Source organism: Manis javanica, chromosome 6 (genome assembly GCF_040802235.1).
Source record: "Manis javanica isolate MJ-LG chromosome 6, MJ_LKY, whole genome shotgun sequence".
Taxonomy (NCBI): Eukaryota; Metazoa; Chordata; class Mammalia; order Pholidota; family Manidae; genus Manis; species Manis javanica.
The window spans coordinates 14,236,236-14,251,278 of record NC_133161.1 but is presented as its reverse complement, the minus strand read 5'-3'; the positions used below and the strand labels follow the sequence as shown (position 1 = coordinate 14,251,278).

The 15,043-nt window shown below is 40.3% G+C and overlaps 1 protein-coding gene across 1 annotated transcript in view; it reads right to left on the bottom strand.

Moving 5' to 3' along the window:
- Nucleotides 1-459: 459 nt before the first annotated feature.
- KIAA1549 (KIAA1549 ortholog) overlaps nucleotides 460-15,043 on the bottom strand; it is a 120,923-nt gene continuing 106,339 nt past the window's right edge. Inside the window, exons 17-20 of the mRNA XM_017681055.3 lie at nucleotides 11,513-11,559; nucleotides 8,240-8,397; nucleotides 3,082-3,227; nucleotides 460-1,086 (exon numbers count right to left, since the gene is read on the bottom strand). Of these exons, the coding sequence (XP_017536544.3) occupies nucleotides 835-1,086; nucleotides 3,082-3,227; nucleotides 8,240-8,397; nucleotides 11,513-11,559 (603 nt within the window). The 3' untranslated portion in view covers nucleotides 460-834. The remainder of the gene's footprint in view (nucleotides 1,087-3,081; nucleotides 3,228-8,239; nucleotides 8,398-11,512; nucleotides 11,560-15,043) is intronic.

Below are 15,043 nucleotides of genomic sequence, written 5' to 3'. Positions count from 1 at the left end.
TAGGTTCAGGTGCCAATTAATAAACAGCAAATACCATTAAGAATGTAAATCTAAACTTGATAGGCATTTTGAATAACCAAATAAATAGTAAGCTTTTATTCTCCACATAGGAGGGTTTTTCCTTTCTAGAACAAATGAAGCCTTCAATGTAATCTTCCATTGTAAAAGCCAAAGTTGCATTTCACAGACTTAAAGGTGAGGGGCCCGTGGAGCTGCAGCACCAGAAGGAAAAATGCAGATGATGGCTTTGTCTGGAATCACCAGGCCCTACAAGCTATCATTTGGCTTCTCACTAGTAACTTTTTTTATTCCCCAGCCGTCTTGGTGTTCTTGCTGTCAATATTACTATTAAAATAAGTTCCTATGGAGAAAAAGAGGGAAATCGAGCTGTTAATAAAATGTCTTCAGATCTCTTCTCAGAAAACAAAGCAGCAGGTTCATCAACCAAGCCAGTCTGAATCACATCTTCCCATGGAAATGCTGGGCTCCTTTAATCCCTGTACCACTGACAGATTTTCATCGTTTGCCTTTAAAAAGGAGACTTAGTAGTTTTGTTAACTTAGGTTTGTGGTTTGTCTTTATGAAGTGTGCTGGCTTTTGGCCAAAAGTATATAAATTTCCACTGAACCCAAGTGGCCACAAAATTGCCAACTTATTAAAAACATCATGAGCTGTAATGTGACTTATGGCATTTTCTAAAATTGCAACTTGCTCTCTTACAGGGGCTCCTAGCCCAGGAGATGTTGTCCTCCCACAAACACCCACTCAGTTGCGTTCCTTTCGGTCTTGCTTCCACGGGAAGCAGTACTTGGCAAATCTGCATGGTGCGGCTGATCAGCTGTGGAAGTTCTGCACGGCGGTCTGTTTCTGGGAGAGCCGGAGGAGCTCCTCGCGGATCGCTTTGATGAGGGAGGCTGAGGAGTGGCCGGGCTGCAGATCTTCCGTGGAGCTGGCGGCGTAGGCGAGTCCGGCACCCAGCAGCCCCCGGTGTGGGAGGTTCCCGGGAGGAGCTGAGGGCTCCCTGCCTGAAGTCCTTGGCACCTGGAACAGCGGTGAGGAATACTCTTGATGTCCGAGCATGTGTGTCTAAAAAACATGGGCAAACATTACTGTATTTCCCACGCAAGAACAGGAGGGAAAATCAAATCCAAATTGGTGATGGGCACTCACCTGGGCCTTCTTCCCATCTCCCACCCAACAACTCGGCCCTCCGGAAGGGCCCCCTGAGACTGGGATGCAGAGTAGTAACTGCAGAAATTGTCAGGGTACAGAGAAACCTGTGAACTTAGGTGTCTAATAAATACTTGCTTAAAGACAGAAAAGATCTGGTTGGTCAAGTCCCTGTGCCTGTGTGTGTGGAAGTGAGTGGCCCACAGGGAGAACAGGAAGGGCCCTGGAGTCCCCCAGGGAGGTGACAGGTCAGATAAGGATCTGAAAGTTGGGAGAGACAAGCAGGGACAGGCAGAGGCTCTGACAAGAACTTTCTGCCACCCAAGGAGGGTGTCCATGGGACACATGCTGGGACCACAGAACACGAACGTCATTACACATTTTCCATTTGATTTGTCTGTCTGTCCAGCGCTCTGTATAGCCTTTTTCTTTAAAAAGTTTCTGCACTAAAACATAAAGCTATTTTGCTCATATTTGCACATAATAAATATAAATTGCTATGTTCATTTGACAAGAACTACTATACTTTTCAGTGATTTTTTTTTCATATCTTTTTCGCTGAAAAATTTCTCTTTGCATATATACATGAGCACCAAATCTGTGGTTTCACTGATGCTAAGAGTGAGCTACTAGCCTGGCAAACATGGCATGCAAGCCCTAGAATATTCCACATTCCGCTTTTCCCCATACTGATAAAGAGGTTTTCTAAAGCAAACATTGGATTTGATAGAAAAACACAAACCACCACATGAAACTAACTTGAGCACAAGGAAGGCAGAAAAACAAAACTGTCAGCAAATGTAAAGCAGATTCCTAAGATTACAATGCATGACAATGTTATCTTTTAGGGAAAAATTACATCCTAAAGTTAATGAGAGACCTTTTCATCCAGTCATGAAAGGAATTTAATGTATCTGCTGGAAAGATATGTAAATACAGTGAAAGTTGTGGCACAGTGATTTAAAGATAAAAAAAAAGTATTATTTTGGTTTGCATTTTCAGATTCATAAAATGAATATAAAATTCTTGAGAACAACAAAGGAAAGCACTTGCAGAAATTACCTGTGCCCGTATTGATTCCATTCTTATTGAGGAATGCTCAGAGTGATGAGAAGCCCCCAGAACAAACCCCAAGGCTTGAAGTGCCCCAAACTGTGTGCTCATGGGCAAAAGCATCTACTGGTGGTGGTCATAACAGAAACGACAGTTATAAACAGTTATAAACTTGTGCAATAAAGCACAAGTGGTGAGCAAGTGAGTATGTAAGATTATGAATATTTGTATAGTGACAACACCAAAGGGAAAGTCCACCACTTTAATTACCTTCAGGTTCAGTCGCTACTTAAAAGTCAAAATCACAGCAACAAGAAGTAGAATGGGGGGTGCCGGGAGCGGGGGCAGAGGTGGAATGCGGGAGTCGGTGTTTCCTGAGTATAGCGTTCCAGTTTTACAAGATGCAAAGAGCTATGGAGATGGACGGTGGTGATGGCTGCATGACACTATGAATGTATTTAAAACCAGTGAACTGTACACTTAAAAATGGCTAAGATGGTAAATCTTATGTTACATTTATTCTACAATAAAAAAATTTTTGAAAAATTTAAAGTGTTACTGAGGTGTTTGTTCAGATTTTCTGTAATCAATATTGCTTTCAGTACTTTAAGCCTGAAATACGCCTCAAAAAAAACTGCATATTTTCCCAAAGTTCAATGCCAATATTCTCCCACTCTAGGTCACAGGGAATTTACTGTCTAAACACTATATGCAAAAATACACTCTGGGGGAAAAAGTGAGGTTAAAACTTTTATTTATGTAGGTCTTAAAAAGGGATCCCCAAAGCAGAAGCAAAAGCAGCTAAATTAAGTGATTATGTCTGGATTTTCCATGATGACCCAAACACAAGATACTCACAGCCTCTCTTCGGCCTGCTTCCTCCTCCCCGTGCAAAGGCCAGCCTGGTCCCCCACACTGACCGCCTCTGCTTGGCGGGATTTCCACTGGCTGGGCTCCAATCCTGCTCGCAATCCCCACCTGCGTCAGGTGCTGGATCTGGGGGCCTGAAAGAACATGGTGGGACGGCCTGGTCAGCACTTGTAGGGGAGGCGAGGCCGCCCAGGGGGACACGTGGGCTCTGACCACGGCATGCCCTCCGGGGCGAGGGATACGAGCACTGCTCAAACATGGCACCAGTTCTATCTTCATCTCCAGAGAATGACATTTCCTAAAACAGACCAAGAACTTCTCCGCTCACGGGCTTTTACGTCCTCTCAGCGCAGTGGCTGGCTGTGATGCCCTTTTCTTTGCTACACATCAGAGGACTGGGGATACAGGGTCTAATCGGGGCCCTTCCACTCATTACTGTACAGGTTCCAAATAAGGATGAGCTTATTTCTTCAGAAGAAAGGAATGAAAGGTTTTGGATCCATAAAGCAGCTGAAACTGCTGAAAATACAATCTGTGTTTTTCCTTAAAAGGCAGGGTGCGTATTTATTTGAATTCAGAATGTTAAATTTATTTTCATTATATTCGCACATCATTTCCATAACTTAGCTATGTCACAACTAAAATTTTAAAGCCACCCACCCCGCCTCCTCGGTGAGGTGTGCTGATGGCAAAGCCAGGAGGCTCTAGCGGCAACTTCTCCCCCATTCAGACGCACCATGGCATTGCGTGGCTACGAAGGCCAGGCTTTGAACAACAGATAGTCCTCCCTCCACAACTTTTATTATACGGCTGTTTCTCCCTATTCTGCAGATTAAGGAGGAATAAAGTGATCTTTAAGCACTGTGAAATAAGATACCTGTTTTCCAAATGCTCCTAGGATCATGAACTCCATCTATGATGCTCAGACTGGTCTACAGAGGCTCAGAATACAGACAGGTGAGGCTCTCTCCATCTTTGTCTTCTACTCTAGTGGTCTAATTAACAGCCTCCATTTATCAAATGTGTTTTTTTAAAAAAAGGAACTCCATAGTTTTACCTGGATATATAATGATCACTAAAAACTAAAGGTCGGAAAAAACCTTCTAGGCTCTTGACAGAGCAACTGTACCCTGCAGGAGCTCCTGCTAGTTAGTGCAGATTCACAACAGTATCAAAATTATTAGGACTATCAGTATTGTCTGCCCAATAAACCTTGTTTGAGCAAATCTTGCAAAGGACAAAAACGTAGCACAGTGTTCCCTGTCGTGTACAAGGGCTCAGACAACTGAACAGGGAGAAACCTCTGTGTTACAGCCACAACCATAGCTGAGATTGGAATTCAGACATGATTCTGTGTCTTGCTCTGTTTACTTAGTGACATAGCACAGGCTTCCCCCGTGACTCAAGTGGGCCACTGCACCCAGCAAGCCTGAGTTTCCCTTCCAGCCCAGCCACAGACCAGCCCTGTGACCCTGGACACCCGCTTAGAACTCCCACAAAGCCTTAATGCCTCACTTCTCAACCTGGGATAAAAAAAAATCTACCTCATGATGTTATTTCAAGGATTAAAAGGAAATGAAATAGGTCAAGTACCGTACACAGGAGGCAATCGGGAAGTCTTAAGTTCCCTTTTTCTGGTTCTTTCAGAGCTCTTCATTTTAAATAGCTGTACATTGTAATAACTGTACTCAGTGATGCCCTTATTCCTGGGTATTTAGGGAGCTCACAATTTCCTGCTATGATGAATAATGCTCCGATAAACATTTTCGCACATGTAGTTTTTCTGCAACATTTTGGATTTCTTTGCAGAGGGGGGAGCCTACCTTCCCAGAAGTGGAATTACCAAATTAAAGGCCAAGCCATATTGCCAAGCAGCTCTGCAAACATTTAATGATTTACACCACCACTGGAAATAATGTAGTAATAATAGTAAAGGCAGCTAATATTCATTAAAAGTTTATGATATGCCAAGCACTATTTTGAGCACTTTACATCCGTTACCTTCTTTAATCATGAAAACATCCACAAGAGGTGAGTTCTAATATTATTGCCCTTATACAGATTAAGAAACTAGACATTAATTTTATCATATCACATTATGAAAATAATTTCATAGTTGAAATGGTACCTCATCATGACTTTAATTTGCAATTCTTCGATCATTTTCAAACCTGTTTACCTTTCATATGATACACACTTCTTTTGTGAATTCTTTCTTCTTGTCTTTTGCCCATTTATCTAATGAAATTTGCACATTCATCAATTTATATGAGCCATCCTCTATAATAAAAATACTTCTTGGTCATATCTGCTGTAAATTTTACCTAGATACTATTTTCCTTTTGCTTTTCATAATTTTTAGACAGATGTATATTGATAATTTTACATAGGTGGAACAGTAACTTTTCTAGTGTATCCTAATACTTTTTCATCACAAATTTTTATATGACTTAATCTCTTAATTTTAGAAATTATTAGAAAATAACTTCCTTTCCAATGTTTCATATATATAATTTCTATATTCTTCTGGATTAAAAAAGAATATACCTGAAGCAGCTGTGAAGCAGGAAATCCCGTAGGGTATCATATACGTTATTTCTTTTGTTGACTGACCAACAATGCAAAAACACAAGAACTGACTAGAAGACTATTAACGGATCATTATGTACCAATTATTACAAGTTTAGAATTGGCCTAAACTAGTTTCTTGATGACATAAAGGTCTATATTCTCCAGAAAGTTAGAGTGTAGCAAAGTAAGTGATCTAACATGTAATGGGTTCTCTTACTAAACCTTCAAACAGGAGGGTGAAGAAATGAACAGGAAAAATGAATGGCTCTGACCCCTTGTAGTAAAACACATAAAGATGGGTTAAAATGAGCTTCAAGCATTTCTCATAGTATGCAGAGCTGTATAAGAAACAGAAATTGCTCAGGATCTTTAACTACACAGATACATTAGGAACACTGAACACCATTCACAAATACAGCATTTGCAGTATCAGCTATTTATGAGATGAAGTTTGTATGACATGAAACAATAATTTGAAATTTGGGGGTACAACTCTGGATCTCAGGTAAACTGATGGGGCAGAGCAATCAGTTGCCATATAAGAATCTCAGCTCACCATGCTGGGCTGTGTCAACTACAAGCAGTGTTGCTCATTATGGCTTTGAAGGGGATCTCTTAGCTGGTCCACTTACACTTCTATTGGACCAATTAGGTAAAGCAATTAAAAAGTACAATAGGACTAGAAAATTTGGGGATTTACAAAAGTCTCAGGATGAATCCCTCACAAACATCAAGCAGCTACCAAACTTGATAAGGATTTGCTCTGGGTTTAACTATTAACACAAAACTCCCAGAAGACTCTAAGACAAATGTATTTTTTTCTTTTTCTTTTCAACTCATTTTCTGAAAATTAGTTTATTCCTAATCTAGATGTAATTACTAAGGAAACCCAATTCAGAACACATTTTTTTTTGCTTTATGAAAATTCTGAGGGTTCCACCTTTTCTCAAATTTTTTACATGCATCTCAAAAAGTGACAAAAAGGAGTTAGATTTTCCTCTCAACCTAAGAGTAGTTACATTGTTAAAACACAAATGTTTGTAGCTCCATCTCTAAAAAGCAAAACTCAATATGTGAAACTTGTAATCTCTAAATTTTAACTGTGGTTTGAAAAAAAACCCTATATCTTTGCATTTAGTATACTAGATATTATACTTTTGTGAAGAAAAGCCAAATCATGCATGATGTTTCTCAGATAACTAATTACGTATATTTTAGAATTTTCTTAAGATTTATTTTCTCTCTGCCTTCAAAATTTCCAGAAACTATACACTTTAAACTATGTTCTTTTAAGAACATAAAAAATTCAAGTAGGGATATTCTGATATAGATTTTTATTTCAATTCCAATAGGTAATTAAGGAAAACCTAAATACTAGAAGTAAAGAAATGCCATGTACCAGTACTAAGGCCTAACAAAGAACTAGAGGGCCACTTTAGAACATACGACCTTCCACTGTTGAATTATCAAGTAAAAAGCTGTGCCTGTTACCCACAAATGACACTAAACTTGTTCTTTACTCAATCAAGCCTTAATGATGGCCTGAAAGAAGGGCAGAAAGGAAACAGTTCCACACGGACATCAGCTACTCCCAGTCCCTCCACCTCAGACTCTGCCCACGTGAGTGACAGCAGGGAGGAGACAGCAGGCCTCAGGCAGGGAGGCATGAAAAAATGACAAGGAAATTAAAAAAAAGGAAGAAGATGGTATTAACAAAAGCAGAGGGGGAAAAAAAGGAGGTGAGGTTCAAGGAGAGAACAGTGGTGCACCCCCCACAAGAAGTAACCAAATAAAACAAAAATCTTCCCCCAGTCACTGTCTGGCGATTTTCAGCGTTGCTTATTACGAGCCAGAAAAGTGCCTTCTTTTTTTTTATTTTTCATTGAAGTATAGTTGATATACAATTGGTTATATTGGTTTCAGGTGTATAACATGCTGATTCAGCAATCACATGTATCATGAAATGTCTCCATGATAAGTGCAGTTACCATCTGTCACCATACAAACTTAGCATAGTATCACTGACTGTGCTCACCATGCTGTACCTTTCATCCCAGTGACTTATTAATTTGATAATTGAAGCTTGTGCCTCTTTATCCTTCACCTACTTTGCCCATCTCCTAACGCCCCTCCCCCATGGCAACCTCCAGTTTGTTCTCTGTATGTATGAGTCTCTTTGTTCTGATTGCTTGAAAAGTACCTTCTTTAAAACAAAAACTTATTTTAATGCCATTATAAGTGCTCAGAAACAGATCTTTCAGTTTACCGCAAGAATTCAGAAACATTTGCCCTGGAAGAAGTGGGCTCAGATTTCCACATGAAGGGAGATGACTGCTCTCGAGATGGTGGTTCAGGAACAAATCGGAGGTCCTCAGCCCCAGATCTCAACTTCCTCTCTCCGCCCCCACTGCCCGACCTCTACGCCAGGCCCCAGGGACTGCACCTCTTACAGCAAAGAGGCCACTGCGCACTGGGACATTGGTGCCCTGGGAAGTCTAAAATGTGTTCTGCTAGAATTTAGCCAAAGAGTAAGCATCCTCTAGTTCAGAAATGCAAACAAAATAGCCACATGTACCTGTGGTGCCTCCGACAGGCCGAGGACGGGCCACCGGTGGCACCTCCTCAGAGTAGATCCCTCGGGCGGCAAACGGGGCTTCAGCCGATGCCTGTGGCTGTTGAGGCTCTGGAGGCCCCAGCTCTGAAGACGGCAGCAAACCGGGGCCAAAACCTGGTCTGAGGGCAAACCATACAAGCATCAGGACCACACCTCACCCGGCTCTGCTGTTTTGTTAGGCCACCCTCAGCCCTGCAGGAAGACAAGACCTGTTTGCCCATTGGCTTGTCCCCCCTCTCCTCCCTCAGAACAGGAGCTCCCTGAGGGCCTGCACTTTTTCCATTTGCCCGCTGACATGTCCCCAGCGCTAACAACAGTGCCCGGAATAAAGCTGATGCTTGACACATCTCTGTGGGATGGACTGAAGAAATGCTTCGGTTTACAGACCAAAACAAGACCCAGTCAGGTTCCAGGGCCTGTTCCTCTCAGCATCTGAGGGTGGCTTTCCACCTTGGCTGCACAGTAGCATCACCTGGAGGGCTTTTAAAAGCCCTCATTTCCCACCTCACCCCAGACTAATTATAACAGAATCTCTAGAGGGGGACGCACACGTTGGTAGTCTGTAAAGCTCCACTGGTGACCCTAATGTTCATCTAGGCTGAAAACCAGTGCTGTAAAGCAATAGTTCTCAGACTTTTAGGCCTCAGGACCTTTTTACACTCATAAAAATTGAGAACTCCCAAGAATTTTTGTTTCTGTGTGTTGTATCAACAGATATTTATTGCATTCAAAATTAAAACTGAAAAAAAATTTAAGCCCTTCAAAAAAAAGTATTAAATATATTCCACATTAACATTTGTCATGAAAACTGTATTTTTCAACCCCAATGCAGAAAAAATTTTACTGATAAAAGTTTTTTCTCTTTTTGAAATTTCCTTAATAGACAACATCTGAATTCTTATATACTTTGTATTCAATCAGCTGCCTTAAGTTATTTTAAAAAGAAAATCTGACCTCACATAAATATATAGTTGGAAATGGGAGGAATATTTTAATAGCATTTTCAGATCATATTCAAATACTATTTCAGTTAAATATTCTTCTTTGATTCTGCACCAAAACTCAAAGGTTTCCTTAAAAGTTAGTAGCACTGGGATCTCAAACAACATCAGTGAACTTCCCATATTCTGCTACATTAAAACCCACTGGTCTATCTTACACTTTGAATGGACCCATCTATGATTTTATGACATTGACCATTTAGAAAATACTCGGTTCACTGACTTATGCAGACTTTCTAGATACTGATACATTTCATTTTACAGTCTCAAAAAATGACATTAATGTTACCACCAAGCTCAGCAGGAAAGTTTTCAAGTACTAGGAAGGTGTCAAGTGCATACTAATAGACAAGTTTCCCAAATTCTAATTGTCACTTGAAAGCTCAAGTTTATCATTGGCAACAAATTCTGTCAGTTGTTTCTCTTGAAGTGACAGGCTCCCTTCTTTCATTTTCCAGACAGTTCCTGCCAAACAGCTTAGTCAGAAATAACATCTGCTCATTGTTTGTTCAAGCAAAAAACACGGAAGAGTTAGTTCAGTGCAGTTCACAACTCAGACACCTGATCAAGTGCTTTTCCTTCAAACCTCCTTATCACCTGAGTGCTTTACGTGTCTACCCTCTTTGTCCCTCAAACTATTAAAGATTCAAGGGTCTAGGTTTAATGAGCTTTATAGTTCTTACTACGTCATCAAGAACACACTAACATAAAGCTGGCATTTATAAAAACTGTGACTGCACAGCAGGGAAGGATATCCTGGCTACTCAGTCGGGCGCCACTGCCTGGACTCAGGCAGAGGCCCAAGCAGTTTCACCACCACCGCTTCTGTGCCTCAGTGCAATCGTCTTTCCGCGATGAAAAACGTCACACACCACCTGTTATTATGATGAAAATAGTTTAGACCCTGAAAGGTTCTCAAAAGTGAATGAGATGGGTCAGTTTTGTTTTTTAATGTTAAATCACCTTTGCATTGCTGGAATAATTTCAATTTGGCTGTGATGTGGTATCTTTTTTTTACATATTACCAGATCTGTTTGCTGATATTAAGTTTCAATTTTTTTGCTTCTATGTTCATGAGTGAAACCAGCCCTTAATGATTCCTTTCTTGCAATGTCCTTGGGCTTGGTATCAAGGTTAGGCCAGTCACCCAGTACAAGGGGGAGTAGTGTTTTCTCTTTTCCTATTCTTTAGAAGTTTGTGCAACTTTGGAACTTTTTCTTCCTTCAGTGTTTTTGGTAGAATTCACCGTAGAAGCCACCTGAGCCCAGAGTTTTCTTTGTGGGAAGAATTTTAATAATGATTTTGATTTCTTTAATAGTTGTATAGCTATTCAAGTTTTCTCTTTCTAGGAATTCTTCCATGTCAAGTTTATTAACAAAAATGTGTTCAAAAAAACCATAATGTCTGTAAAATCTATTAAAAATTGGTCTTTCTAAAATATGTCAAAATCTTTTTAATTTCTGTAAGATCTGGATTAACACATCCTTTTGCATCCACCTTGCTGATAATGTTACATGGATTTTTGATCAGGCTCTCAGGGGTTTATCAATTTTATTAGCTTTTTTCAAAGACTTAACTTTCAGCTTTGCTGATCTTCTCTTACGATATTTGTTTTCTACCCCATTCATTTCTATTCTTATTTTTATTATTTCCTTTCCTCTACTTCCTTTAAGTTTAACTCAGTCTTTCCCTAATATTAAGATAGATGCTTAGATCATTGATTTTTCAACATTTTTCTTTTCAAATACATTTTGACTCATCTAAGGCACCAAAGCCCCCCTAACCATGGCTTTAGATGTATCCCACAGCTTTTGATATGCTGCATCTTCAAGACTCTAAACCCCGTGAGTCTGTCAAAAGTTTTGCTCGGCTTCGCACCCACCTTCTCCAGAACCAGCAGATTCCCCTGAAGGATGTGCCCAGAAGGCAGAGCTCACCTCCCTGGATTTCCTGGATCTTGGCCCCATACCGCGTCACTGCCCCGTTAGCTATCTGGATTTTGTTTTTTATTTTAAAATCCTGTCTAGCCTTTCCAGTTGTCCTCAGCAAATTATCTAGTCTGTCATTACTGGAAAAACTTAAATTCCAACTTTTTTTCTCTTCTGGTTAAATCAAGAAAACACATAACTGAATTTTGCAATCTGCTCATATTAGCTAAAAAAAGGGAGTTTACAAAATTTAAAAAACAGCCTATGTGAGGAAGTCCTAACACACAGTCTCCTGAAGACCGTACCTTGGCAATGGGCCTGATGGGGGAGTCATCCCATAGTCTTCATACCTCTGGAAGAAATTCAAAGGAAGATGAAGATTAACATTTAATATTTATTAAAAAGTGATAACAGCAGCCTTACAAATTTATTAAGTTTACAGGATCAACTTTCAAGAGAATTATTTTCTCATAAAAAGTTAGCATGCCATTGGGGCATTCTGCCATCAGGCAATTCCAGAAGTTCCAATTTGAGAAACAGGGTTACCAAGCTTTAGAAAATACACGACTACTTTCTAGACTTTTCTTTTATAAAAACATGAACAGACAGCCTTTCTGCGCCTGCTCTTCCCTACAGGCTCAGTCTCTACAAACCCTATCTTCTGCTAAACAAGTAGGCCTCAGTGACCACATTTAGTACAAACGATCCCATCAACATGGGCCAGGATGGACGCTAGACCAATGGGGTGCCCAGTAACAATTCAAATACTCTCAAGAACTGAACTGTGTAAATGTTGAAGCACATTGTAGAATGTTGTAAAAAGAGAAAGAATACAAAGAGAACCAGAAATTAGACTCCTAAAGATGACATGAACACCTTCAGTTTCTGACAGCATTCTGGTTCCAAGGAGGTGCCAACATCCTCCCCTGCCCTCAAGTTCCATAAGGGGACCCCACAGCCTTCAAGAGACTCATTTTAAGTGAGATAATCTGAGCTAACCAAGGGCTCTTGGACTAAAATAATATGGCATCAAATTTAAGGAAACATATCTATCTTGTATTCCTCATGAAATCAACATACCCCAACCCTAACATACATGGGACTCCTATTTCAACATTTCTTTCAGCAACTGTGAATCATTACTTCGGAATCCCTTATTTTAGCCAAATGATAACTCCAGTCACTCTGAACCAAATGGCTATCCAGGGTCAGGAACTCCAAGGCAAGTTACTAAGTTAGCCTGACTTCTGACCCTGTTCTAGTGGTTAGACCTTTTTTAAGCTGCCATATATTGAACTAGTATTTTGTGGTAATACTAACTCATGCCCACAGTCACACCAAAAAAAGTGCTCACTACCACTGTTTTATAGAGATGAAACCAACTCACAGAGAAATTAAGTAATTTCCTCCTTATAAGCCTTTCTGACTCAAAAGACCATGCTTTTATTATTTATTATTTTTTATTATGGTATTATTGATATACACTGTTATGAAGGTTTCACATGAAAAAACAATGTGGTTACTACATTTACCCATATTATCAAGTCCCCACCATACCCCAGTGCAGTCACTGTCCATCAGTGCAGCAAGATGCCACTGATCCACTATGTGCCTTCTCTGTGCTACACTGTTTTCCCCATGATCCCCCACACCATGTGTACTAAACATACTACCCCTCCATCCCCTTCTCCCTCCCTCCCTCCCCACCCGTCCTCCCACACCCCTCCCCTTTGGTAACCACTAGTTCCTTCTTGGAGTCTCTGAGTCTGCTGCTATTTTGTTCCTTCAGTTTTGCTTCAGTGTTATACTCCACAAATAAGGGAAATCATTTGGCACTTGTCTTTCTCCGCCTGGCTTATTTCACTGAGCATAATGTCCTCCAGCTCCATCCATGTTACAAATGGTAGGATTTGTTTTCTTCTTATAGCTGAATAGTATTCCATTGTGTATATGTACCACATCTTCCTTATCCATCCATCTACTAATGGACACTTACTTAAGTTGCTTCCATTTCTTGGCTACTGTAAATAGTGCTGTGATAAACATAGGGGTGCATATGTCCTTTTGAATCTGAGAAGTTGTATTCTTTGGGTAAATTCCAAGGAGTGGGACTCCTGGGTCAAATGGTATTTCTATTTTTAGTTTTTTGAGGAACCTCCATATTGCTTTCCACAATGGTTGAACTAGCTGACATTTCCACCAGCACTGTAGGAGGGTTCCCCTTTCTCTGCATCCTCCCAGTATTTGTTGTTCTTAGACTTTCCGATGCTGGCTGTCCTTACTGGTGTGAGGTGATATCTCATCGTGGTTTTATTTTGCATTTCCATGATGATTAGTGATGTGGAGCATCTTTTCATGTGTCTGTTAGCCATCTGAATTTCTTAAAAGACCATGCTTTTAAACCGGGGCATTGCACTGTTCCTCGTTCTCAAAACCAGATTTTCCCCCTTAAATTAATCTTTGCCTCGTGAAGAAAAAAAGAGGCTTTGGAGTCAAACAGACTGGCCGAGCTATTCAAACTTACCTCAGCCTATTTCCTTATGCCAAGAAAGATAGAACGCTCTCTCTATGCCACATAGAGTTTGAAGGGATTATTAGATCTGAAACTGTGCTCGAATTATTTCACCTTCTGACCTGCTCCGCTTCCATCCCCTTGGCAAGGGAGACAGATTAGAACCCTGCAAAGTTTCCCAAGTGAAGTAAAATAGCTGAAGGGGATTAAGACAGAAGGGAGGAACAGAAGGAAAAGGAGCTTTAATTCCTTTAGCAAATAAGTAAAGGTAAATCTGAAACTGGATGAAGACTATTCACAGTGGCCCCTTGCACATTTTAGTACAGTTTGGATTTTTCTTCACTTTCCAGAAAATAGTCATCTTATAATAACTGGCAGATGTTATGTGACAAGGATACGGATGGTATGTGCTCATGGTAATTTTACAAGTCTTAAAACTAAAACTTCCAACTCTAACTTTTTTTTTCCTTATCCATACCTTTTGTTTTTTGAGTAAGTAAATGTTTAGTAAATACATGTTTGCTGGGCTACACAGAAACAATGAGACACAGAGGAATTTAACAGATTTAGCCACCTCCCTCCCAGTCTACCACACCTAGTTTACATTAAGATATAGTTATCTATGGTGACAGCTCTCTTCCTGGAGCAGTTCCTCTACCTAAATTCCTTTTTTATTTTTTATTAAGGTATCATTGATGTACACTCTTACGAAGGTTTCACAAGAAAAACAATGTGGTTATTACATTCACCCATATTATCAAGTCCCTCCCACCCCAATGCAGTCACTGCCCATCAGTGTAGTAAGATGCCACAGAGTCCCTATTGTCTTCTCTGAGCTACACTGTCTTCCCTGTGACCCCACACACACCATGTGTGCCAATCATGATACCCCACAATCCTCTTCTCCCTCCCTCCCTCCCCACCCGCCCTCCCCTTTGGTAACCACTAGTCCCTTCTTGGAGTCTGTGATTCTGCTCCTATTTTGTTCCTTCAGTTTTGCTTTGTTGTCACACTCCACAAATGCGGGAAATCATTTGGTATTTGTCTTTCTCTGCCTGACTTATTTCACTGAGCATAATACCTTCTAGCTCCATCCATGTTGTTGCAAATGGTAGGATTTGTTTATTATGGCTGAATTTATAAATTCAACAAATAAATAAACAAATTCCATTGTGTATATGTACCACCTCTTCTTTATCCATTCATCTACTGATGGACACTTAGGTTACTTCCATAACTTGGCTACTGTAAATAGGGCTGTGATAAACATAGGGGTGCATATGTCTTTTTGAATCTGGTAAGTTGTTTTCTTTGGGTAAATTCC